The sequence below is a fragment of the Vidua chalybeata genome, chromosome 16, assembly GCF_026979565.1.
Source record: "Vidua chalybeata isolate OUT-0048 chromosome 16, bVidCha1 merged haplotype, whole genome shotgun sequence".
Lineage (NCBI taxonomy): Eukaryota > Metazoa > Chordata > Aves > Passeriformes > Viduidae > Vidua > Vidua chalybeata.
The window spans coordinates 96,661-123,854 of NC_071545.1; the positions used below are offsets into that span (position 1 = coordinate 96,661).

At 42.3% G+C, this 27,194-nt stretch overlaps 1 protein-coding gene across 2 annotated transcripts; it reads right to left on the reverse strand.

Moving 5' to 3' along the window:
• Positions 1-32: 32 nt before the first annotated feature.
• Positions 33-26,065, reverse strand: GLYR1 (glyoxylate reductase 1 homolog). Of its 2 annotated transcripts, XM_053958094.1 has the most exons (16): positions 25,961-26,064; positions 23,891-23,927; positions 22,821-22,900; positions 15,405-15,543; positions 14,597-14,839; positions 11,530-11,616; positions 10,603-10,659; positions 9,516-9,566; positions 9,300-9,373; positions 7,460-7,559; positions 6,098-6,208; positions 5,702-5,803; positions 4,533-4,695; positions 3,938-4,117; positions 3,363-3,487; positions 33-3,022 (listed from the first exon to the last, which is right to left on the reverse strand). In XM_053958094.1, the coding sequence occupies exons 1-16, from the start codon at positions 25,996-25,998 to the stop codon at positions 2,948-2,950; spliced, it is 1,662 nt and encodes a 553-aa protein (XP_053814069.1). In that variant the 5' UTR covers positions 25,999-26,064; the 3' UTR covers positions 33-2,947. The 2 variants fall into 2 exon arrangements, with proteins under 2 accessions (XP_053814069.1, XP_053814070.1); XM_053958095.1 differs by lacking the exon at positions 14,597-14,839 and having other exon boundaries at positions 25,961-26,065.
• Positions 26,066-27,194: the final 1,129 nt, after the last annotated feature.

Here is a 27,194-nt window from a genome sequence, read left to right on the forward strand (position 1 = left end):
TAAAAAGAAACTTTACAGAATTGTCAACAATATTAGGACAACATTTAACTAGCCAGTTTTATTAGAGCATCTCTCAATCCACTGCTTCCCCCACTTCCCTCCCCCAAATCTCAGGCCTAGGAACAGACTCAAATCCATGTTCAGAGGCTACAGACATAAATACAAGAATCTGAGTGAGAATGACAGCAATCTCAACTGGCATCTGGAACAGTCTGGATTCCCCCATTTCCATCCCTTCTCTTCACAGCCACATCAGAGCTCTTTGGTCTCCTCCTGCTCCTCCTGGGCACACCTGTGACTGTACAGCTGTCCAGGCAGCACTGCAGCCACTCTACAGCCACCCACAATGGCAGAAAGCTGCAGTCAGACCCTTCCAGGATAAATTACAGTGTTCAACTAGTCCACATCTGCCACTCACTCAGAAATAACCATCTCCATTTTGGGAACTACAGTATTTCTAGAAACAAACCCTGCAGCCGTGAGCTGCCTTGGGACTGGTCCTTTGAATTCATTATGAAATACCTGTCACAGGACTTGAGAATTCCTTTGGCATTCTCTCTGTATCCAGAGGCACCACAAACTAACAAAGATCCTCCATTACCTTTGCTCACACCCATTTACCGTCACTCTGGCCCAAGAGGGCAGGGACAGGTGGAGGATGCCACTGAACTGGCTCAGTACAGTTCACTCTCAACTGCACATGGGACAGTACCTCCTTCTTCCTCCCAAAAGATTTTTTTCCTTCAGTCTCATTTCCTGCCTCCAAATCTACAACTTCCCTCAGATGCCCACAATGCACAATTCGTATGAGAGATTTTTTTTTTTACTGTAGCATGTTTAACAAAAGACTTCAGATGCTAACTGTGGAGTTCTGGGTGGAGAAGAACAGTGTGCCAAAGCAAGTCAATGGCTAACTATCCTGGCAATTTTACGTGCCTTTAATGTGAATACCTACATACAGAATGGCAGTGGCATTGCCAAAAGAACACAGGTGTAGAACTACCATCACCCACACACAGTGGCCAACAGGCAGTGAGGTCTGACAGCTCTGTTGCCAGATGTTCACTACAGGATATAAGTAATGCAGAATACAGCATTAGCCCACAAGGAACAGTCATCATAGGACGTGAAATACTCAAAGTAACATTTACAGCATAAGGCATTAGATGTTGTGATTCAAAATGCGTATGTGACACTTTCTTTCTTAACAAGGTGTCCCTGAACCATACACACATGCTGCACAAAGCAAGACTGGTAAGAAATCCTAACCCTGGGGAAATTTACTTACACAGCCATTAAGTTCCTAGAAAAAAAAAATAAGGTGGCAGGAGCAGATGTCAGGAACACAACCTAACTTGAATCTGTCTTCTTTTCCTTTCAGAATCCCAGCCCAAGGGAGGAAGGAGATTGTACCACTTGAGAAGTTATTTTGGCCAAAGTTTCTCACTGGCATTTTTCTAACACTTGAATTTAAAATGCAAGAACAATCCCAAAAGGCTAATACTGAGAATTGTTTTTTTTTTCCAAACCAAAAACCAAGCCACACTCCGTGCATTTTTTGTGACAGGCATCCTTTGGACTCTGGGTTGCTCTACTATCTACACTGAGAGCATCTCTGATCTCTCGCCTTGGCATCCGCAGTTCATGTTGCCCATCTCTAGACTAAAGTTCAGCAGTGGTCTTAGCCTCCCCAGTCTCAGTTACTGGTCTTTCTAGAAGTTGGTATCTGGCTATAAGTAGAGTTTACAGATACAGGGAGAAGGCTTATAGCATGCTGTCTTGTACCCAAAATAGTAACACTAAGAACATGTATGGAAAATCTGACATGTATAAAGGTCACCAGTCAGTACACAAAAGTATCCCTGTGAGGTAGGTAACCATCACCCACCTTTATAGATGGGCAAACAGGCTGAGAGATGTGACAACCACGCAAAGGCCAGAGAGCGTGGAAAGGAGCTCAGTAATCTCAATCTCTTGAATCATTCTTCTCTCCCCTTTCAGACTCACCACTCTGCTTGTGCACTGCTGCAATCCAAGACACCTTTGTAATTATTGACTACAAGGGTTAAAAAAAACAAACAAGTAGTAACATAACATAAGCTAAGGCCAGGAACAAGTAAAATCTCTAGCCCAGTTTTATAGGCACTATGTTTCTCTTGCAGTTTTCTATGCAAACGTGTTACTTTCCAATGATGTTATGGATGGGCTATGATAAGCCTTTCAGGAGCCTCATTGACATAGGCATTCTCCTATTTTCAGTACAGTTTGTGTTCCCTAAGCGGTAGTTGTCTGTACAGGGGAAGACATGGATGCAATGTGTTGTCTTTAACAGTACAGGAATTCCTCCATCAAGGTGGGGAACTGGAAGTCTAAAAAGAAACTGAATCAAGACAGTGTTGCACTCAACTCCCCTTACCCTCTGGAACTGCCCTTCTCCTCCATGGGAGGTGCTTTGTTCTCTATGACAGTGGCTACTCAGCAGGAATGCTCCTCACCTTACTTGGGACCAAGGACTCGAGTGATATTCACAGGTAGATGGGATGTATGTCACCCTGTCCCCTTGATGCAGAGAGTCCAACACTTGCATTACTTCACAGCAAAGAAGAAAAGGGATTGTTAGAAACAGCATCTTGGACTAGCAAACAAAGAGGAAAACTAAAGCAGCCAAGCAGCAGATTTCTGGCAGAGTTGCCTCAGAGCTTCTGAACAATTGCCGCTGTTTCGTCTCATGACTGTCAGTGCATGGCATGGATTTTTCTAATTAGACTGCAACAATCCGAGCCCCCTCCTCCCCCCTCCTGCCACAGTGGAAGGCTCATCACAGCAGGTCTCAAAGTTGTGTATAAAAGGAAATGGAAAGACAGAGATGGACTGGTCCAGAGTTAAAACCCAGTATCATAATAATATTAATCAATCATTATTGTATGAACAGTAAGAAGGGTGCAGCCTAATGGATGTAGGCCCTGTACACTGCGGACATGTCGTTGTCAGATTGGTCCAATGCTTTTGCTCGTTTATAGACCTAAAGAGAAATCAGAAAAGGATCAGAGCTTGCTCTTGTGTGAAGCCTCCTCCCAGCATAAAAACTCCTTTGCTGACCACTGCAACCAGAGAACTGCATAGTATGTCAAATAATCCAAGTGCAGATCAGAAAATGCCAGGTCTTTCTGTGTTTCCTGATGTAACATTCTAAGGGTCTCTACAATCAAAACAAATCAAATGCCACCCTAGTAAAAAAATATTTCAATCACTGTTTCCCTTGTCTTAGAGATGACATAATTCTTTGATCTGTGTCTCTGGTTGACAAATGGCTCTGTTGAATAAATATTGAAGAACACATCTGAACACTGAACAACTCTTACCTCGTTGGCAGCAGCGGCCATGGGAGTTGGGTGGTTGACAGAATCGCCCAGTGCAATAGCTAATCTAAGATCCTTCTGGATATATTTCAGGTAGAAATCAGGTTTAAAGTTTCCTTGCAAGATATCTGTGGAGAGGAACCCATGCAAAATTAAGCATGACAAAAGTAAGCCAAGCCCACTCTACAGGGGGCTGCAATTCAACACCAATCTCTCCAGTGCTGATCGCTACTGTTTTTCTACTCTCTATCTTCATCTGGCCACAGCAGATTGATGTCACTAGTGCCCACTGACAAAGTGAGCTCAGATTTCTAAGCAGCTTGCCCTCCATTTCACTTTTTACCCTACCCCAATGAAGTCCTGACTTAAGCCCTAAGCAGTCCTAACTCAGATTCTCAGAAGTCCTAGCTATGAAGGGGAAGGAATAGGAACTCAGCTCTTCATTTCCAGAATGCTTAAAATAACCATTATCCCAGGCTGATGAAGACGAGATTGTTATTTTCTACCTTCTGCCACTATCTGAAAAGCTGCTAGACTGTAAAAATGACTTGTAAGAAAACAATGTAAGAGAACTTTACTTTGGCACTTCTGGTCCAGGAAGATGCTGGCAAGTTGTCCCTGATTGAGGATATCCAGAAGGGTCTGCTGGGACTGGCCAGTCACTTGAGCCAAAGTCAGTCCTTCTGCTATTGTTGCCATGAAGCTGCCTTGGACCATGTTCACAATCAGCATCATCTTGGCAGCATTGCCTACTTCACCTGGGAGCAAGACACACCATTTCGATTCCTCCAGAAGAGAAGTAGCAGCCCTGCTTCCCCAGCCCACACACCAGTAACACTGCTAGACTTCTGTCATCAAGCACTTGGCAGCTCTCCCTTGCCCTGAAAGACTTCAGAAAATATTCCCATTTTCCAAACACCCAAAGGAATGGAGAAATAGTAAGAAATTATGATTTAAAACCAAAAGTATCACAGATCCTCCAAAATGAGCCAGCATTTAGAAAGGAAACCTTAGCCTGCAGGCTCTGAAACTGGCCAAGTTCTAGAGCAGCAAGCCAATTTCCCGCACTGCCCACAGAGAAATGATATGGATGACATACATCTCAGAGTCCTTGCTGAAATTCCCAGTCCTTGCACTAAGAAACTGCTATCAGGCTCTCCATGTTTCAATTACCTAGGAAAAAAGAGGTCTTCCCCATGGCTTGGAAACAGCTGCTGCAGTCCTCATATAAACCCCTGTCGCCAGCTGCCAGGATCACAAGCATTCCATCATTAGAGAGCTGCTGGTTTCCTGAGACTGGTGCTTCCAGAAAGCGACCACCTCGGGACACTATCACCTGGGAGAAGAGCATCTCTGGTTAGCTGTGCATGAACAGCAGCAGGAACATTGTTTAGGGCATTTCTGCCACTAAGGACAGAATTTTAAAGCAGAACAAATAGCTCCAACAGGAGAAGAAAGCACTATTGTACTGTATCTTGCAAAGCGCGATTAAGACCAAAAGTTGACCTCACACTCCAGGCAAATGTGAGGTCACTTGCCACCCATCACTACTGTGTATGTTTTAAGCAGCTGAACTGCATGCTTTTGTCATGGCACTCTATACTGGCCAAGGGATCAATGCTGAAGGTGTATATGTGGCATAAGAATTCCAGAAGATTGATCATTATATTTTCCCCTTTTTCCCACAGACGAAAGGCCTTTGACAGATCTCTTCAGCCCAGATGTTTACTAATGTGGGTGATTTGCATTCTCCGAATTAATGTTACACACTAGCGCATCAACAACAGGTCTACTTAAAACTTCACCAAAACCAGTTCCCCTTCCTTGTGAAACCACACACGCTGCCTTAGGGCAGTGGGGAGCAATCAAGATGCCAAAAAAGAAATCGCAGATACCACAGCAGAAGTAATCAGAACACTTCTACAGAAATCCTGTAATATTTCTACAGAATGAAATGTGGAGACATTCATTTTCCCCAACAAGAGCACATAAACTAGGCAGATTATGCATTTCATCAGTCATTAATCCAGACAGAGTTTTACCCTCCAGTTTGCTACAGAATACCAACCTGTCTACAAATATTTCTTCGGGGATCAAAATTTGGCTATCTGGTTGCACTGGCATCAGGTAACAGCTCTGCCAAATTTATAACTTTGCTGGTATCACCAGGGAACATCTCATCCAACACTGTTTGCTGGTTAAGACTTGACATGTTGTCTTGTTTGCCTGGAACTTGAAACTCTCCCAAAGACCTCTAGAAGCAGTTTTATTACCAACAGAAACTGAAGAACTGCTGCTGAATGAACACCTGCTGCTGTTAAGAGGCTCAGTTCAGTGATTACCTGGGCCAGCTCTGTGACTGTATCTGCATCCACAGTGGACATATCCACATAACACTTCCCTGGGCGAATCCCCTGCAACACTCCACTTGGACCAAGCACCAGCTGTGGAGAACAGAAGAGTGGTAAAGCAATAGGGTGTCTGCAGAGAAACCCTACTTCTGCAGGAGTCCAGCTGAGCCTGGCACTACACTACAGCAGCAGGCCCCCAGAACCGGCCCTCAAAGACTCAATTTTTTAAATGCTTAATTTTTGTTGGGACATTTATTTTTACACAGCTGCACTGCTCAGGATGTACAATGACCCAGGCTACTGTGGTTAGCAGGAATCAGAACTGGCATGCATTGACTGCAATCTCATAGTCCAACCAGCGGAGGTAAAATAAGAGCTAATCCTTACATCCTTTGCTGCTTTTGGATCTGATACACAGGCAAACGTGATGTCACAGGTGGAGACTACTTCAGCAGGGGTTCTTCCCAGCCGTGCACCCTCCTGGATGAACAAATCACACTGCAAAAGGCACAAGTCCAAAGGTAAGACAAATTAAATGCAGAGGAAATGGATTCTTTGCATTTTGCGTAAAAACTCCACTGCTGGACACAACTCCAAAGGAGACAGGCATGTTAACTGCACAACAACTTCATCTTCTTCTGCTGCTTTGTCTACACACACACACACGTGTGTGTGTGTGTGTGTGTGCGGGGCTCTTTTACAGCTTTTCTGAAGAACGGGCGAAGAACTTTGAAAGAAAGACACAAAGAAACAAAACCCTAAGGTGAAACGGTAAGAATGTTGTGGGTTTGACAAGAAATTATTAGGGAAAAAAGGAAGATTTAGGGAAAAAAATTGGTTCAAAGATGTAGAAACATGTGTTACTGGATAGTAACAGGAATATACACATCTGAGATGAGTGCGCATCAGAGGGCTGCTGCTTCAAAATTGTAGCTCCTTTTTACCCTATCCCCTCATACCAGCCATGTTTTGCTCTTGAAAAAATAAATCTTTTCATCCCCTTTTAACAAAGTAACCACAGTGCCCTTCCTGCTTTGCTATTCCACAGCATCTTACAAGTACCACATCTCCCCCAGCTACCTACTTTTCCTCCTCCACTACAGAGAGCGTAACACTGTCTAGTATATAAGTGCCATGCAATATAAGCTCCGTTTTCATTTTGAATACTCCTATAAAGCCCTTCTCCAGCCTGGTCTCATGACACAGCAGGTCTTTGACAGAACACTTGTTACCACATGACTAGCACAATAGATGTAGACTAACCTGCAGCTGAGCAGTGCATCTTACCATGCCTCAATCTCCTGGGATAACTCCCTGCACCTGGCCTTTTTGGCACAATACATTGCATGGCAATTCACATCAGCAGTATTTTCATGGCTATTCACAGATGCACAATACACTGACATGGCTATTCACATCAGCAGTATTTTCAGAGGCATGTTACATCCCATTCTTCAACACATATAAGGGTGTAATATACAAGGGTGTTATTTTTCTGACAACTCTCTCCTCTCACACAAAAAGGCAGTGGGGTGAGACTGCTGACATAAGAGTGACCACACTAGAACAGACCACAGCTGCACCTAGTCACACATGCCCACCAACAAGCACATAGGAAACAGGACAAAACAAGGTGGCAAGCATATCCTTGTGTTTCTTTGGCATCCCCTCCGAGACACCACTGACAGATGATTCTATGAGATACAGGGGGTAACTGAATGTTTAGGAGAGGTTTAACCACGTGCCTACCTTCTCGGCAGTCCGGTTCCAGACAGTGACAGTGTGACCCATCTTTAGTAAGTTGGAGACAATGCCACTTCCCATCAGACCAAGGCCCAGAAATCCTATCCTGAGGGTATAGATAAACATTAATGCAAGAGAAAGCAATCAGTGTTAAGTTTCTCATGGTGCTGGAAATGATGAAGAGCAAACTGGAGCATCACCAGCACAAAAAAATACCCAAACAAACATGTTCTACTGCAACCACAGCTACAATGGGCAAATACTGAGCTTTAAAAGCAAGCTGGAATTTATTTTGCTTACCAAGCATCCCTAACAATTTCCTGAAGAAAGTCTTTAGCCTATTTCAGAAGATCACCTAAATATTAAAGACTTGGATGGTCTGGGTTCTTTTTGTTTGTTTGGTGTGGATTGTTTGTGTGTGGTTTTTTGCTTACTAAAATTGCTGCTCATGTGCTTTCTGTTGATAGTCATTGCCTTACTGAATTTAAAGGGAACATTTAGAAATGAGCAGGCGCTTTCTAATCATTAATCTTCTGACTTTAAGTCACACATACAATGTCTGCTTGTCTAATTGAATGATACATTAGTATCCTAGTTTTAATAAAGCCTAGCAAAGACTACTGTGCTAAGCATCATGCCAGACCAAAGACCTAGTCCCTGTTCTACAGCTGCCATTTCAGACACAGGAAGAAAGGAAGTATTAGGCCAGTACAGGTCACCATCAGTCCCAGAAAATAGCCTTCCCCTCCTCCTGCAAGCTGGAAAGAATTTTGCTCCACTCCATTCAAAAAAGAGACAATATGCCACCAAGTCCTTACAATCACCTGCAACAGGAATTCCTCTTGCAGATATTGCTGCAAAAACCCTTTTACCCATCATGCAGCTTCCCAGTTTTCAAAGGGATTCTGAAGTATTCAGACACATCCAAGGTAACATCACAACAAAATCTACCTGGCAAATCCAATAGTTAATTTTGCAGAATTAGCCACACTACAGTGGCACTGTGGCTTTCACAAGCCACCTGTCCTCTCCCAGCTAGCCATGCTGCCTTTTCTCTTTCTGCCCTTAGACAGGGCAGAGCAAATCACTACAGGTTCCTTACATGGCCCAAATAAGGTCTACCCATTTTCAAGTCTCAAAACCAGCAGAGATATTCCTTCCTTCACAACCCACCTCTGAGATGCACTTTCCTGAGAGACTGCTTTACCTGAACAGCTTCATTGTTATTTTTGTTCACCTGCAGTACAAGTGAGAACTGACATCCCATGTGAACTGCCCCAACAGCAAACAGCAAGAGTGCCCTGAACTCAATTTGAACAGAGCAGAAGTTACAGAGGAAGCTCAAGTTAGCCTTCTCTCACTCTATAAAGAAGAACAGGGGTGTTAGGAGAAACCAGAAAGCTCATGTGCTACACAGCAAAGTTCTTGTGATGGGAGAACACACCTCCCTCTTCCTCTTCTGCATGCTCAGGAGAGCGATTAAACGACCCTAGTCAACTACTGCAGCCAGGCACTACTGGAGACTTTTATCTTCCTACCTCACGCAACACTGAGGAATACTGCTGCTAACATCCTGCAGTGGGACCTACTGAAAAAGGCAACTGCAGAAACACTCTGAATTGCAGATGTATCCAGGACAGAACTTACTCTGAATTTTGTATTGCACAGCCCCCTTTGTTTTTAGCTGCCTCTCTCCCACCTTGTCCCCCAAACAATTTCACACAAGGACAGAAGGAATGTGCAGTTAAAGGGAAATGTTAGGTTTATTCATTCTCAGTGACAGGCTGGGGAGTGGCTGCATGTGTGAGCTGGGAAGGAAATGGCTGAAGTGTATTTGAAACCTTACTTTTTGTCTGTAGGTGTGATGCTGCCATTGACTGCTGTGCTGTCTGCTGCCTGGATGGAGGTGGATCCTGTCTCCTGAGGGAGTGGGGTGGGGGGAGGTGGCGGGGGAAGAGAGAAGGGAAAAATAATAATAATAAAAACAATTTAATGCACAGCTCTGGAAGAACTCCAAGGCCTCATAACAATAAACATCCATCAAATTGAAGATTTGCTTTACCTCTTCACAAACCTTCAGCTTCTTTGTGATGGCTTGATAGCAGACAGCTGGCTGTACAGAGAAGACAAAGCGCTCAGGGGAAGGACAGTGCTGACTTACTCTGCCGAGCAAACCGACTCTATTCCCCAGAAACAGGCAGCTTGCCCACCACCACCACCTTCAAACCAGGACAGCTCTGGGGCTTCCCTCAAGGGAAGAAAATAAGACCTAAAATATACTGCAAGATATTAAGATCATTCTTTCCCACCCTGCCTCAGCAATTCAGCCTGTCTTCTAACAGAGGCACCGCAAACTCCCTTCTGTAGTTCCTATAACAGGCTCCTCTGGAGGCACCAGAACCTGGGCCATCCCTACTCCTACATTTAGCTCTCTGACGCCTGCCATGAAGCCCCACATCTACGCTCACTATGTCTCTGCAGCTGTGGAACCAAAACCTTCTGGTTAATATGAGAAGGCATGTAGAAGGCTTCCTACAAATGCTAAGGCAAAGGCTGCTCCTCCCCATGCTGCTTACTGTGAGCCTGTCTAGATAACACTGTTAGCAGCTCTTAATCCTTCTGGCTCTGCCCAGATCCTCAGCAAGATATAAATCCTTTTATGCTTAATTTGATCTTTCCTTTTCCTCCTGATGTTCACTGCTGAATATAAAATCCTGCAAGGCTTCTGACTCTCAGGAGATAAACAGGCTGTATTTTACATGGAGCTTTTCTGGTCCTGGAAGTTCTCTTGCAACATTCAGTGAATTGGCAATCCTATCCATGTGATGAAGAAACTGACAGGACAACCATCAAAAACAAACAACAGAATTTTTGAACACAAAAAAAACTTTTCCCGTCCATCCTGTTCATTCTACACAATTTATTAAATCAGATCTGTCAAAAACTAGTGCTAGATAATCTTGAATTACTAAAAACTATTCACTGTACTTAATGCTAAATTACTCTAAATCTTAAGGCTTGGAAGTGCTTTAACTAATCTAACTGCCACTCCCTAAAGAACAGAATTCTGGAACTCTTTATGCATACTCCTTGTATTCAGTCCCAGCAAAGGGTACCCAGCAGCATCATCCCATCTTCCAAATCCGTACCTTCTCTGTCTGGCTCAGCAGGAAGTGATGAAAGTGTGGATCACTGTCTTTCACAGGCTACAAAGAGAGAAAGTACAGCCTCAGAAATAAATCCAGAGAGTCACTGAGTTACCACAGCACAATTTCCTTGCTCTCCTAAGCTGCATGGGAGCAATAGTATAAGGTGGAAAATATAAAATGTATCAGCTGTCACAAGGAACCCGTTTCAATTAAGCAGTTTACATTTTGTTTCAGTCTCAAAACCACAGCCATTCAAACCAAATCCCTTATTTTTGGACATCTGTAGGAAAACCAAAGTATACAAGCAACATTAACATGGGAGGAAGAAAATTCATCTTCCGCTTCTTCCTCTCCCAAGCAAATGAAAACAATTATTTTCCAGCTTCTAAGTAATTCCATAAAACAGCATTCTGGGAATTGTCTGGAGATAAGCAAACCCATCCTAAGAGCAACAAGGACTGCAGGCCCAGATCCCTCATCTCCCCAGTGAGCATCATACATACTAGCCTGGAATCACATTGCTCTTACTCTGCTTTACTGATCACTCATTTATTCAACAAAATCAAAAGGCTTTCAAAAGTTGCTTTGTGAAGAAAATCAAATGTAAGCACCCCATGTGATAGTATTCAGACAGGGAGAGAGTATCCACATCAGCCCCACTTCTGGGAAGTCAGTCCCAGAAATGCTTTTGAAACAAGAAGTATGAACATTAGTACAGCAAGTTTAGTGTAAATCTGCAAGTAGTTCTACAGAGACAGAAATCTCATTTCCCAGCATATTTCTGAACTATCTGGGATATTGTTCAGCTTTGCTATACTGCAGCATGTTCTGACACAAGAAGGTAAGATCTCACTGTTTTACAGCCAGATAAAAGGTTCTAGATTTGCTGCCACAAACTCAAACCCTAGATGTTGTAAAGCTTCTCACCTCACTCACACTCGGTGGCCATTTAAATCCAGCCACTGCTCCAGTCATCACTCTCTTCACTGTACTTGACTCTGGAATTGTGAGGTCCTGAGGAGACAGAAGGAGGATCAGAAAGAGCTTAAAATCTGGCTCAGGGGCTGGTCACAGCACAATGATCATTTGAGCACACATAGAGAGCTCTGAAAGCACTACAAAAGCCTTCAACTTCAATCACAGGCCTTTCCACGAGCATTCATATTTAAACACAGAGTATTAGCAAGACAGGTGAAGTGAGGAAAGCATCAACTGCCAGCAAAGGATTTCAACCAGATTTATGGCTTCTGGAGAGCCCATTATTCATACCTAAGAGAAATTACTGCACTTATGCAATGAGCAAAAAACAAACATGCTTGCTCATGTATTTTCCTCTGGTGGATGCAAACCATTTAACAAATGAGTGAAGAATATAATTACAAGCAGAGGTCTGAACTCTTTTAATCCTACCCTGTCACATTAGAATAGCCTACCTGTTATCAGGTTGTACCTTTAAAGCATAAGGTTGACAGCCACATCTGCTCAAGTTTGTAGAATCCATGAGACAAACTAGTATGTCGGCTGCCCCATCTGCCCCACAGGCCCTGGTTTGTAGCATCACGATAGTACTTAACATACTGGGGCTTTTACTTGAGCAGATTAAACTTTCTTTTATTTCCCCAAAACATATAGGTGAAAATAGGTCTTCATGCTATAGTTCATAGACATACACTATAGACATCTAGGTTTTTATGCTATGTGAAGAGAATGCACAGGACTTCTACATAATACGTGCTGTCTTCCTCTGAAATGAGGATTCAGAAATGGAGTCACATTATCTCCCCTCCGAAATTACTTCCTGAAAATGCACAATATACCTTAGTGTCCACACAGAAGCACAAGAGAAGAACACTGTTTGCAAAAATAGCCAGACTAAGACTCTTGGGAGGTAACCCAGAACGATGCAACTGTCCAAGTGTTAGCACGACAATGCAGACATCAGTCTCCAACTTTGTAGTGTCTAGGGAGTGTCCTGCATACTTCAGCCGGTAAAGTGTGGATAAAACCTGCTTTGATATCTATGAAGTTCTGCTGCTCCTTCAAATATATTCATATAAGCTTAAAAATAAGAGTATGTGAATGATCATGTGTGGCCACAGAGCCTTTCTGTACAAAGCACACCTCGGCAAAAACTGGATTCTTGATTTTTATGCATTCTTATTACTTGGAAGCCAGAATTTGGACTGGAACAGAGGAAAAAAACCACAAATCCCATTATCATATTAATTCAGGACAACAACATAAATGTCTTCTACTCTAGGGCTAAGAACTTGAGGAATTTATGAGAACCAGGCAAGAAAACAAGATTTTAAAATTACTTCATAGGCTGAAAACCAGTATTAAGGCAGTATTGTTATATTTTCATGGCAATTATTTTGTCACTTTCAAGAAGCTATAAGGCTTACTTTCCTACCTTATCCTGCTAAATTTCCTGGTTCGTGGCCAGGCTGCTATCACACAGCTGGCCACCACTGTGTAGCAACTTTAAAACCAGTCTGCTTGTCATGTGCCAGTAAAATAATGTTAACTACCACAATTAGCTTACTCAAAGCACTCTGATGTGCTGAAGTAGATAACACAGTAAAACCTATGTGTACAGTGTGTCAGCACAATCAGAATTCTTCCAGCCATTAGTTTTGATTAATTTTGGAATTAATCTAGCTCAAAGACACAGAATCACTTTGCAAGTGAAAAAAAAAGGTCTTGTGGCTTATTTAAACAGAAATATGTAGACACAACATGCTTATAGGAAGACATTTAGAAAAGTGAAAATTATGTTGCCAATGAAGCATTTTCCTGCATCAGTCAAGACAAGTTCTGTAATTATTAGTTTTAATTCATAAATAACCATACATTTTCTCCTTTTCTCCAACTTCTCTCAAAAGAAGAAACTGATGGGATCTGTTACACAGCCTAATTTCAAAGACATGGGTGCTAAAAAAGAGCCAGTATTTCCTTTAACTCCTTAGGAGTTGGTCTTGATGATCCTTGTGTGTCCCTTCCAAATCAGGATATTCTATGACTCTATTCTATGATGCCCTCACAGCTAATATCTGAGATGATCATCAGCTTCATTTTACTACATCAAGAGAGAGTCTGCTGTTCAACCAGCAACAGTCAATCCATTCACAGTTCTGTAGAGCAAGGACCACCATCTTGACTTGCATCCTGACTGAAAGAAAAGACTTGAAGCACATAGTGATCCCCTTGAAGCACAGGTAAGCAAGCACGTTGCCCTATGGTGCTTCAGTTGAGGTCTCCTAGTTGTCTTCAGATGTCGTCGTCAATGAAGGGTATGACTTGTAATAATCCACCAAAATTTGGAATAGGAAGAGCTAGACCACAACAGTGAGTTCCATAATAGAAAGGCTAGAACTCTAAATGAGGGTAGACAAAGTGCTGCCACAACGTAGAAAAATATCAGGGAAGTAGTAGGAATAAAATATTAAGACTCCTTTATAATGGATGATGGGAACATATCCTAAAGTTGAAATGAAGACAATTCTTCTGGTGGATTTCCCAGGCTACGATTTTTTTCTTTAAGCCCTAGCCCTTAAAGATATCTCACTCTTTGTGAGTACTGAGGTTGAATTTGAGCAACTACTTATCACCTGATCATATGAAGTAGATGAGATGGGAGAAGTCAGGAGCCAGGTGAAGATCTGTACCTCTTTGCTAATCCTTCCCATACAAACTGAACTTGAGGGATGACAAGACAAAAGAATGCAGTCTCCTAATACAGCTTTCAAAGCCCTCTCAAAGATACAAACAAAGCCACTCACAGCAACTAACTGATAAAAATCACAGGAATAATCAACAATATGCTTGCCAACGGTATCAGGAAGCCAAATGGTCTAGAAGTAGCAACATGGAAAAGCTTAAAAAAAAGGATACTGAACTGATTCTTCCTGCTGGACTGTTAGTCAAGGTGCCAGTCAGCCCTCAAGTCCAGCTGCCAAGTTCATGGGCACTGGCGGACATGCACAACACAAACCTTCTCATCCTTGGGTGGACGCCCCCGCTTTCGGGGGCTCTGATCCTGGGCTCTTTTCAAGGGTGACTTTGATCCTCTCTCTGACGAGACAGAAGAAACCCTCTTTTTTCCTTCCCCTGTGCCCTTCTTCACCCTTCCTTCAGACAAACTGGCTTTGCGTTTCTCTTCACCAGCAGATTGCTTGCCTCTTTCTTCACTTGAATTATGCCGATTCTTCTCTTCAGTGGAGTTATGGGAAGATGCCTGAGAGATTATAGAATAGAAGATGGTTAAGGAAAGAAGAGAAGAGATGGAATGATTTTCATGCAAAACCAAGGATGTGAAGGACCCTGTGCTGATAACTATCAAGTAAAACAACAGCTCAGTAACTTGAAAATTATGTATCTGTTAGACTTTTGGAGTTGGTGAGTGAAGTTCCTGGTTAGTTCTCCTGCAAAAATACACTAGTTTAAGTAAACACGTAACAGAACAGGCCACCTCAAGACGTGCCAGGACTGTGTGCACTTCAACATACTAAAGACAAGATTAGTAGATACCAAATTCTAAAGATTGATTTATAAAATCATCACAAGTAGATCAGTTTCAGTTTCTTCATCATTTAATAATCCAATCATCACTTTTCCCCACCAAACAAGATTTAATGGGGAAGAAGAGAGGATAGGAAATAAAACCCAAAAACCAAAGGAAGGAAAACACTATCCTCCTCAACCTGCCAGAGGCAACAAACTCCTTTTGCATAACAAGGCATATAATCATCATTCATGCCAAAACCTGTTTTAATGCACACAGTGAAGAAGAACTCACTCACCTGGTCCTTGCCTTTGGTTTTTCTAAGAAACTCCTCTACAGCATCCACAGCTTGCTGGAAGCGCTTACCCTTGTTAATCTTTATCATTTCCTCTTTGTGAGGGTGATAAGGCTTCAGCTGCTCCACTTTGATCCAAGCACTTAAAACAAAAAAAAGAAGCTAGTTATATTCTCCAAACTGCAGACTTCTCAATGGGATAATCCCCCTGCTTTGAGAAACACACAGCTATACTTTCTTCCCCAGCTCTACTGATGACAACAGTCCAAACTCACTCCCCATCTAGAAACTGAAGGGCTGCCATTACTGAATTCACTGAGAATTTTCTTTTGGCACTTTGTTATTTCTTAAGTTTTATGTCCTCTCATCCTAGCATTGTCCCCCTCTAAAAGCATTATTCTCTATTGGCAAAACAGCTTTTGGATGTGATCACAGGACTCATTTAAAATAATGGCAGCCCAATGACTGCACTTGTTTCACCATGAGGAACACCCACAGTCCCATGCCTCCAGGTAAAGTAGCCAATACCACTAATCTACTTGAGAGGTTGCTGAAAACAAAGTTCACCTAACAATTCTCAGCTATCAATCCCTGGTTCAAATATATTGAGCACCCAGGTGTCTAAAAAAACTATAGGAAAAAAACCCCAAAATTACATATTCTCACTATAGAGATAACAATAACCACACAGAGTGAATACAAAAGCAACAGCTCACTGCTGTACTTATTTCTGATGTACGCAGGTATTCTGTATGAAAACAGTAGTTTTGTTTTTGAAAAAAAAAAAAAAAAAAAACCAAAAAAACTATTTCCTTCACTGTTGCTATTTTAAAATAACCTGACTTATACAGTAGCAGAGTATTAACCTGCAGTCCTATTAAGACTGCAGTCCTTTGAGGAAAATCAAATTACTTCCCTGTTCCCACTCCTGCTAAATAAGACTTCTTGACATTTACCAAATGGTAAAGTCATCAGGTATGGGTGACAATTTCACTGTCCTTTATGTAAACAAGCTCTTCTACCACTTCTTCAGTGAGGTTTAAGGGAATGCCTTTGCTTCCCTTGATGTCTGAATTCCTTGTGGCTGTCAGAGATTAAACCACCTTTCTCCCTCCCCAGATTCAAGCCTAGGTTCATCAACCACACTGTTACAAAGCTACTTCCAGCATACTGAAAACAGAACTGTGTAAGTTTTGAAAATCCTTCCCACAGTTATTATGGCCGATGGTACTTCTTAGCACACAGCAAAAATGGGGCAATCGTACTTTCTCTTGTGCCCAGGAACCTTTATGTTACATAGGTTATACACGATTATACGTTTTAAATATTTCCAGTGCAGTCTAGTTTCTGCAAGTGATTTAAAGGCTGAATTTTCAGACACTGAAAGCACCATGTCATATAGTTAAACTGAACATGAAGATTAAAACAACAAAAAATAACAGTAATGTTTTGCTGAATCTTGATCGTTTCTCCTCTCTTCACAAAATAAACTCTATAACTATATTAAGACCTTTCTCCTCACTGGCAATTGTTTGTAAACTGTTTGTAATCAGGAATCAACTTTAAAAAAGTAGAATGAAACATTTTGGGTCTCATTTGCAGAGACAAGACCTGCTAGAACTGACTGGAAAATGCCAGCATCCTTTCCAAAGAACCCAGTGCTCCTGCATGCAAAGCTGAATCCTTTCATTTTGTTTACATAATTTTTCTAAGAACTGACTTATATTAACAAATCAAATCATTGCATTCAGACTAGAGTCTGAGTCCAGCAGCTATTCAGGGAATCTGTCACAGCTGCCCAGACATTACTGTGAAACACACTTTAAAATTATCTTACACAGTAAAGCCTGCCTGTATGACAAACAGTGACAAACATCCCTGTGTACCACAGAGCACCAGCTCATGAGAAGCTTTTCATTACATATATAAAGGAAACAAAATTTTGGACCACATTATAAAAACATGTTGTTGCAGGACTGAATTTCTAAATAAAAATAAGTTATCTTCCCTCAAGGCATTCTCTTAGGTTTCTGAACATCCTATCACTCCTTACTGCACATGTTCATTAGCTTTCTTTCTCATTCCTTTTCCTTTGGTATGGAGAAAGCCCGAAGTACAAAGCTTTCTGGTTCCTGGCTTCAAAGGTGCATCTTGGCACTTGTGATCCACCAGGACAAAGAACTAGAGATCTCAGAGACAAGCTAATAAGTGAAAAACAATCTTAAATGCTGCCTCAGTTTATTTAAAAAAAAAAAAAAAAAGGAAAAAAAATTTGGTTATTTCCTTTCCACTTTGTTTATGCATCACCTACCTGGACAACCTTCTGTAAAAAATGAGCGTATTTTGGCACCAATGTCCACAAACCAATTGCATGCAGTGTTTCAAGCACTTGAAAACAAAAGAACTTTTCACCAAACAAAATTATTCATGTTTATACACAAGATCTCAATGCCCTCAAGGCCAATGAAGCCCAGTATTTAGATCAGTCTCATGGATACAACATATAAAATAACTACTGTTTGTCTCCTGATTCAGCAATGAATCAATGCACGAGAAAAACATTAGCGATGACACTGAAGATGTCACATTTAAGATGAAATTGCATTCCTATTGCTGCACAGACACCAGGCATCTGTAAGGAATGGATTACATGGAAAGTGAAAAGATGTAATAAAAATACCCATTCCATTAGCAGTGGCTTTCTCTTTTCACTTCTCCACACTGTTCCTCATCATCTCCAAAATACCACTCTTAGAAAACCACTACTCATGTCGAATTCACTTTATAAACATGAACAATAAGCAGAACTTAGAATAAGTGGAGACAAATATGAAAGTGACCTGCAGCCACACGGAAACAGTAGCATAGAGAGATGCAGAGGCACCAGATTCAAACCCATGGAACAAGCATGGCACAGGCAAGGAGATCTTCAAACCCTCACCATTCCAGCCATTCTCCTCCTATCTACAGGTACCAACTCCTAATGATAAACTACAGAAGTGAGATGGAAGAATATTCACCAATCCTCACTTTTTGCAAACAATATAGCTAGGGATGGAAAACAGTAGCACTGTATCTCCAGATTTCTATTTACCACAGTCTGGGAAAAACTTTATTCCTTTTGACTGTAGCACTTTAGATGCCCACACTAAATGCTAACACAACCAGTTCTTAAAGTCAAAAGAAAATTGCTTAGTTATTTACAAGACCAGTGTGTATGAGCATACAACAAATCAATACGGATTTCCTTTGTTAAAAGGGAACATTCCAACCCTCATCAATTAAGTAACTCAACTAAACTCTGCAACTTAGTACATAAACTCCTAGAAAAAAAAATACAAAAATGACTACATCATACTAAAATAAAGGAAGGGATATTTAGAAGAAACCCAGAAGCAGGGTAATACTGAAGGAAATTAGGTTTTTCAAATTTGTGCAATAAAATACCTCCTCAGTACGAGATGGAAGAGTTTTGTCTGTAGTAATTTTCAGCTATGGCACTGTGCCTGCAGAGATGTTGAACAATAGTCCAGCTGGCTCTGCTACAGCAACATAGAGCTCTGCATGGGATAATCTGCCTCACTGAGAAGTACCAGGAACACAAGCTCACCCACTCCATCAGCTCAGCCTACCCCTCCAGACCCTCAGACTACTAAGGTGTATTTCCAACAGTTGGCAAATCTAAAGCAAGTGTTTTCTGATATCAGGTCCTGAAAGAACATTTCAGAAAGACTACATCCTTAATTTACTCTCTCCTTGAAAACCAGGGGAAACAGTGGCAAAAGAAAAGGGTAGGTGCTTTCATCCCAACAGGACATGGAGGATGGAAAGGTGCTGTGTATGAGTGCTGTGTTAAAATCACTGTGCTTGATGGAAACAGGCTGCATATTATTACATTTATCTTAGATTGCAAGCTTCCTCCATTTTTTTCCTTAATATATAAAATCAGGAAATGCCCCTTGACCCCACCACTTAGTTTCACCCTGATGCTACAAAAGGATGTAAGGAAGAATGCTTCCTGTTAAGACTGTGTCCTAGGTTGACTGTATGATGCTTTTATCCCCAATATACATGACTTGCAAATCCATTTGGCTATTAGGGAATACCAAAGGGGTAAGAAAGGTGAATGGCTGCGTTTGTACACACATCTCTGATGGCTGCAGGACTGTCACTAGTATTTCTATAGACTCACAGTAGAAAGATACCTTCAAAGCAATGATATTTTTAGTTTTAACAAATGTCACAATGAATTCCTAAGCAGGCCAAAAAATGTAAAACTATTTTTAACTGTATGACACACACCAAGAAAGACCTGCGGGCCAGCCAGTCTATTAGTTTTAACTACTAAAAGCAACAAATGTACATACATAGCAAAACAAAAGTTCTTACTTGATTACTGAAATACCTATAAAGACTTCCTACAACAAGACTGTAGCATGGAAATAATAAAAGGGGATTTAAAATACTATCTGAGATGCACAGTTAGAAACACAGATAAGAGGTCTAAGTTCCACTTCTAAACTAAATTAAAATTGTTGTTTAGATTCCTGTAATTGATGTTGTTAGATGCTTTTCAGGTCTATGGGCAGGAAACATCAACTGTTCTTGATTTTAGATAAAGAATCCTTTTAATGTGACTTACTCTAAGAAGAGACACACAGCTCCTAGGCAGACTAGAAAAACGTCCTTATCAGTTTGGAGAACAAGGTAATAAAGAGATGTTACATGATTGCCTTAATTGCGAGGCAGACAATCACTTAGAAGAGGACATGGATATTACATCACTACTATGAACATCAGGTGGCTTTCACTGTGGTAAAGCATATATGTACTTCACAGTTTAAACACAAGCAAAATCTGTTTCCAAGGGCAGATAATCCTTATTGTCCAGAAAACCCTTTCTTTCAGAAGAAACAGGAGAAACTAACATCACCAACACAATTAACACATAGAGTACAGAGCTCCATAGAAAAATTATCAAAAGCCAGGACTTAGAGAACAGTCTGAATGCACTCATGCTCTCACCTCTGTGTTTTAGACCAAAAGAACTCACAGCTTTCCAGTTAATCTATTCCCTTAGTCAGAGCAGCATTGCAAAGGCCCAGTACACAGTAATATTCAATTTGCAGAAAAAGGAAAATGCATTTCCCCTGTGCTATATCCTAAGCTAGCCAGAATTTCACAAATCAATTTCACAAACCAAAACTTATACACTACACCAAAACCACTGCCAAACTCATCAGTATGTTTTTATTTACCCCTCTGCTCTGCTCATGCACATCCATTTTTACTTCTAAACATCTTTCTCCTTAACCTTTAGTATGACAAAACAAAGCCACATGAGCCAGGTGGGAACAATTTGCACCCAGCCTGGAACAGGCACATTTCTGGCCACAGACGGCACCTAGGAATCCTCAGAAGGAAGACAGACTAAAATAGGGTCTGAGACTGCCCACCTCTCAACAAACTGTCTGGCAACAACTCTCAGAAGTTCATGGGAGGGACTGTACCCAGAAATCAGCATCACCTTTGCCTTATACACAGTGGACAAGAGCCAATGAGCAGATCCTCTCCTGTTCAACCTTAAAGGGTTAGGCAGTAATACAAGAGCTGCAGCAATGGATCCATGGTACAGATCCATTGTACAGTGTGAACATGGCAGAAAAAGTGAGGTACTAAAAAAAGAAGCTACGTGCACTAGACCATCGGTATGGTTAAGTGTGCTCCTCATCACCCCTTGAACAGTTCTGCACTATGCTGTTCCTCAGGCTGTTCATAAGGTGGTGACATTCTCTCAGTTACCTATTTCCAAGTCCTGTCTATACATACACCTGAAAAAAGTATGTGCAAAACCCACTAGTTTACTTGTAGAAAAGAAGTAAAGTGATTTCCTCTTCATCTTCACATCTGAAGTGAAATCATTCATATTTTACCTGATTTGGCTGATGATGCTCAAACATGAGAACTTTCTCAAGCAACACACTGGTTAGAACAGCATAGTTCTAACCAGCACATCCTTTTGACATTCCAAGTCAGGACAGAAGAGGCACACAAGCTTCTCTCTATCAACATTATTTGAAATAAAGTTGATAGTATTTATTTCTAGTCAATTTTCAGATAGGGTATGCCAATCAAAGCAAGCAAATTTCTAATTCTTGATTATCTAGCATGATATGATTAAATTTCACAAGCTGGAGATGTGAGGAAGGAGCTACACTACAACAACCATACTACCTCACTGTGCCAGATGACTGAATTTGCCCCAGCCAGAGCTCTAGAATCTTGTAATAAATCCCTTGTAATAAATAATTTTGCAGCTCTGAACTCTTCATTTGCAATCATGTTATTAATCTCAGCTACAGTAGCCAAGACATTTGACCACTTGTCTTAATACCAAAAAAAAAAAATCTGTATTTGACTCAATAATGTGAAATACAAGAATTGAGAACAAATAGTCAGGATAGAAATAATCCACTTTAACTCAGAATTTATTAGCTCAAATAACCATACTTAATAACCCTGCCAAAAAATGTTCTCCAGCCTCAAATCAACCTTCACCTGCCTCAAGTTACTAGGGATCCAAACATTCTCATTACTATGTGGCATTCACTACTACTCCATCAAGTTTAGACCTCATTTCATAATGGAAAAATATTTTTAAGTATTAAGCAAAAATAATTTAGCAGTGAAAAATAATTTTCTTAAGAGACATTCATCAAATGGTCTCAGGTCTTGTCACCTTTCTTCCAAAAAGTAAAGGGTTTTTTAGTCTTCCACAGATATTTGCAATTTTCTTCTTTATTCCATGACTTAATAGCAGAAAATAAAGAGGAAAATTGAAAAATTATCAAAATAATTTTCAGTTTCATGAAATATCCAAGTTCTCAGGGGCTTTTTTTACCTAGTTTGTAATAATTTAAATCTAAGATTTCGTTTGGTTATGAAATCATTAAATTCTGCCTTGAAAAAGGAAGTCTAAAACAGTTTTGGCTCTCTTATACTGTGAAGTCTTCCAAAAGCACAGCAAGAATGTTTTCAGTCAGCACGTAGGACAGTATATTCTTTCACAAATGGCGATTATATAGTTACTTTTATTCCTCTGGCAGAAAAAAAAAATTACTCTGAACTGTACCTTTCTCATTATATGCTAAAATCTGACACAGTCATGTCACACCTAAAAGTGGTGAGCTATCATCACAGCAACTCAAATCCTAAAGCTAAAGTTAAGTTTTTACACTCTTGATATACCCCAGTGAGCAGCTATAGCATGCAATAATAACTGAATTTCTTTTATTGCATGGTTCAAAGGGAATCCTTTACAATGCTACATTGCACTGTAATATTAGGAAATATTTCTTCCACAGAAGATCCACATTATGTGGTACAATATTTTCCAGATGAAAACAAGGAGGTACATACTGATCTTCTGTTCCAAAAAACTTCACAAAGAAGCACTTTTTTCCTCGAGGTTTCTTCAGATCTTTAGGCGGGTTAACAATCTAAAGGTGATTAGAAATCATAATTAAAAAGCACATAGTGACACATGTTGTGATTTTACTACTCAGTGTTCAGCTATTATAGATTTTTTAAAAATATGATTAGGAGGATAACTTGCATTAATTTTTTTTTCCACTTACGTAACTTTAAGAATTTAAATTTTGTCTTTACTCCAAGAATAAATTGCTTATCAGCTTTAAAATGTTAGTAAGGAGAAAAGCTATCATTCAGATACACAGGTGACACCTGTGGAGGAGCCTGGTGTTAACTTGATACTAACCAATAACCAAATGTTTATAGTTGTCAGCTACATTGACTAGTCTTTTACCTGACTCATGCTGTTACCCCAGCATGCTTAGCCCTCATATGACATATAAGATAAAAGAAAGGTCTTTCCAAGAAGTAGAAAGAATAGAAATGGCATATAAAATTCCTTTTTCAAAATCTTTCATCTGAAAAAAACCCAACCAAACCAGAAGTAGGATCAAACTACCCCAGATAATTCTCAAAAACAACAGCTCTAAAACAGTATATTGAGAAGCCAGACTCCTTATTTCCATTACTTAACACAGTACTGTCAGCCAATTTACGATGGAAGAAAAGAAATGAGTCTTGCAGAAAGTGACAGGGATTAAACAACTAAATTTGAGAAACACAATCAGTTCCAGAGCTGGCTCTCTGTTGTCTTTTCATTCCACATGAACTACCAGCTTTACTGACAGACTGAGATAATATATCAAATAAAGGCCTAAACTAGTTCACACTTTAGATTTGTGGGGTAGATGTGTAAAAAAATAAACAAACAAGAAAACCAGTATTAATCCACAACTGAAATGCTTTCAAGCAAAGCTTTCCCTACACAGAAGGAAAACACCAAAAAAAACCCCACACCCAAAAGAGAAAAAAAAAACCAAAAAAAAAAACCAAAAAAAAACCAACAACACAAACCAGGAAAAACTAAGAAAGCAACAATAAATACAAACAAACCTCACCTTCCCTGGCCATGGAGGGTAACGGCCCAGTTTCCCCCTACAGAAAGAAAAAAGGAAATTATTAGGCACTAGAACTAGAGAAAAAACTAACTACCCCAATATCTGCTTTTTCATATTATGTCACACTTTTCATAATGAGAAAGTTACAATTTGCAGTCAAAGCCTTCTGTTCCAGGCAGGACACATGGCTGACATCTGCATCTAACTCAGGTCTCTGGACAGTCTGTTTGACCTTGCTGGACTGTCAGAACTGAAAATAAGAGCAGCAGCAACACTGCCTGCAAGATACAAGAGTAACAGCCACTGCAGCACCATAAGTGTGGAGATTTCTTCACATGGAACTGAAAGAAGCACTGGTGCAGGCAATTAGACCAAAGTTCAGGTTGAGAACTTCTATCTACCTGTCTAGAGCAGTTGGTGAGCAGAGCAGCCACCAACTCCCAGCACAGAAAGCTGAGGTTCTGATTCTCGCAGGAAGGCATTAATGGCAGGATTCCCTGAACAGGTGTTCCATTATCACTTCCTTCAGGTGCTCACCACCACACTAACTGAAGATATGAAGAGCCATAAAAGGCAGAAAAGCTTACTTTCTACACTTGCAAATGTTTCCATTATGAAAACTAGGCAATACTAGAAACAATCACAGAGGAGGAAGAGACATTAATCTTAGCCCTCAGCTCACCAGCTTTCCTGGTGAGCTTTATCCTTATTTCACCCTTGTCACTGACTTGTGCTGCAGTACTCACAAAATCCCATTAGTAACTGTCTTGCAAGAGACGGGCAAAGAACCTGTGGGGCTCGACAACAAAACTTCTCAGCAAGTGACACTGCAGCCTGCTGAGTTGGCAATGCTGCACAGAAGATTCAGAAGCCAGGGGCAGGCAGGAACATTGTCAAGAGCTGTGACCATGACCATGTCTCATATTCAATGCTCCCATTCCTGTACTGAGAAAAAACTTCAGCAAACCCTTTCTGCTGTTGCTGTCTGATTGTTAAAGTTCCCTGCAACAGCTCTAGGGACAGCATCTGGCTGTCACGTTCAAAACTAAAGCAGGATAATCTGCATTCCACCACTGAGAGCAGAACACTCCCCAAATTCCCATCTGAAAGAAATATGCTAAAAGTAACTAATCTTTACTTACTTTGCTATATAAATTAGACAACTCCCCAGTACTGTAAAATTTTCAGATGAGAGCTGCAGATGTCCCAGCCTGAAGCACAGGCTTCTTTTTATCTGAGTTATCAGTATAAATGCATGCATTTATTCATGTGTTGGAAATTAGCTACTTCTTTGAGCTCTGGCAGGAGAGCCTAGCCCATCCAGCACAGCAAAACCGATGCACTTAATCGGTGCTTACAGGGGGCGGTGGAATGCTCCCACTTCTCCCGAACAGGAAACACAAAATCACAGCTCTGACTATCTGAGGGTAAGATCGCAGTGACAAGGGGAAACGGCTTCTGGGGGTTTCCACAGGGACACCCCAACCTGCAACGAAACGCTGGATTGTTGTGTTGCTTCATTAAAGCATTGCCAAGAAACGGTTGTGTGGCTCTCCATAAATATCTTCTATCTCTAACCCTTCTCGCATCCCTCGGGAGCTGAGCCCGTGCTCACAAGGGAACCCCGCAGCGCTCGTCCTTCCGTCCCGCTTCCCTCATCCTTCCATCTAACACAGCTTCCGTCATGCGCCGCCCTCGCCAGCCTCCCCAGCACCGGCCCGGCTCACAGCCCAGCCCGCCTCCCGCCAGCCCGGTGCCCTAGCTCCGGGCTGCCTCCCGCCGCTCCTCCCACACGGCCCACGGGACGGCGGCGGCGATACCCGCAACCCGGCGGCGGCCACACTACTGCACTGCCCTGCCCTGCCAAGCCCCACCCTGCCCACAGTCGCTCTCCGAAGTCACCGCAGGCTGACAGCGCCCAGCGCGGCCCAGCCCGACTCGGCTCCCGCTGCGTCGCTCCCAGGGCCGGCTACAGCCCCGCCTGCGTCTCCGCAGCCGCAGCCTGATTCCGCTAAAGGCGCCCAGCCCGCCATGCTCCGCGGCCGCCGCCCAGTCCGCGCCACCACTCACCACACCAGATCTCCGAGCCTCAGACTCACGGCCGCCATCTTACCGACACAGACCGGCCGCGCCGCGCGGGGGCTGCCGGGAGCGCGGGCAGGGGGGAGGGGGCGGCGGCCCCGCCCATTGGGCGGGCGCATCACGTGGGCAGGCGGTCCGTCACGTGTGCGGGAGGGCAGTCAGCGGCAGCCCCTCTCCCCCGCGACGCCGTGACGGCGGCGGCTCCCATTGGCGCGCGGGGCAGGGGCGGGGCCGAGGCAGGAGCGGCGCTCAGCCCAGCCCAGCCCAGCCCAGCCCAGCCGGTCGTTCTGTCGGATGTACCCGGGGCTGCTCCCCCGCCGTGGGTTTGAAGGGGCTGTTTCGTGGGAGCTCGGTGTGGAGCGCATCGTCGGAAGTGTCGGTGGAAGGAGCACCGTGTACCAAGCGCGTCGTTGGAAGTGCCGGTGGCGGCCCGTGGGGCGCTCTGGTGGTGGCTGCCGCCCCCGTCCCTGGCGGAGCCCGTGTTTGTGCCGGGGCAGCGAAAGGCACTGCAGCACCCCCGAATGAACAGCGGTTCCTTTGATAGAATTCCCCTTAAGAAGCAGAAACCGAAGGGCTCTGTTGCTGCCGTTGCTCGCTGCCCTCGGACTGCCTATGTATCCCCCGCTAGCCCCGCGGAGTCACACCAGAAGTGGCGGGTCTGGAACATGATTTGTGCTCGTTCTCCCGGGCAGGGGGAGAACTATATGGTCGGCTGTTATGGAGCTGCTTCGTTTCCCTGATGACTTGCTGTGTGTGGTGATGTCTTTCATTTCTGTCCATCCAACACAGCCAATTCTACATTTTTTCAAGCATTCTTGTCACCTCTTCTGCTCTGTGGACTCAGAAACTGATGTGTAAAGGCCTTAAACGGAAAGGAGCTTGATCCTTGTGCTGCACAACCCCTGGGTACAAGCTCCCAACTCTGTACCCTGTAATAAGTGGCTTAACTGCTCTGATATTTCCCCCAAATTTGGGTGGATTGAGATCAAGTATTTTATTTTAAACCAGTGTCTCTCAAATTAATCAGGTACCTCCTGCTTACTCCTGTGCCCCTGTCTTTTTTCAAGAGATGCACCATATTAGTCTTAAGAGCATTGTCAACCTTTTTAATGTGTGGTTTACTTTTTTAGTGTGCAGCACACATGTACACACCCCTTTCTCCTCACACATTGATCTTGGCTGCTGGGAAAACCCACTCAGTATCCTGAATGCCTTCAGTGTA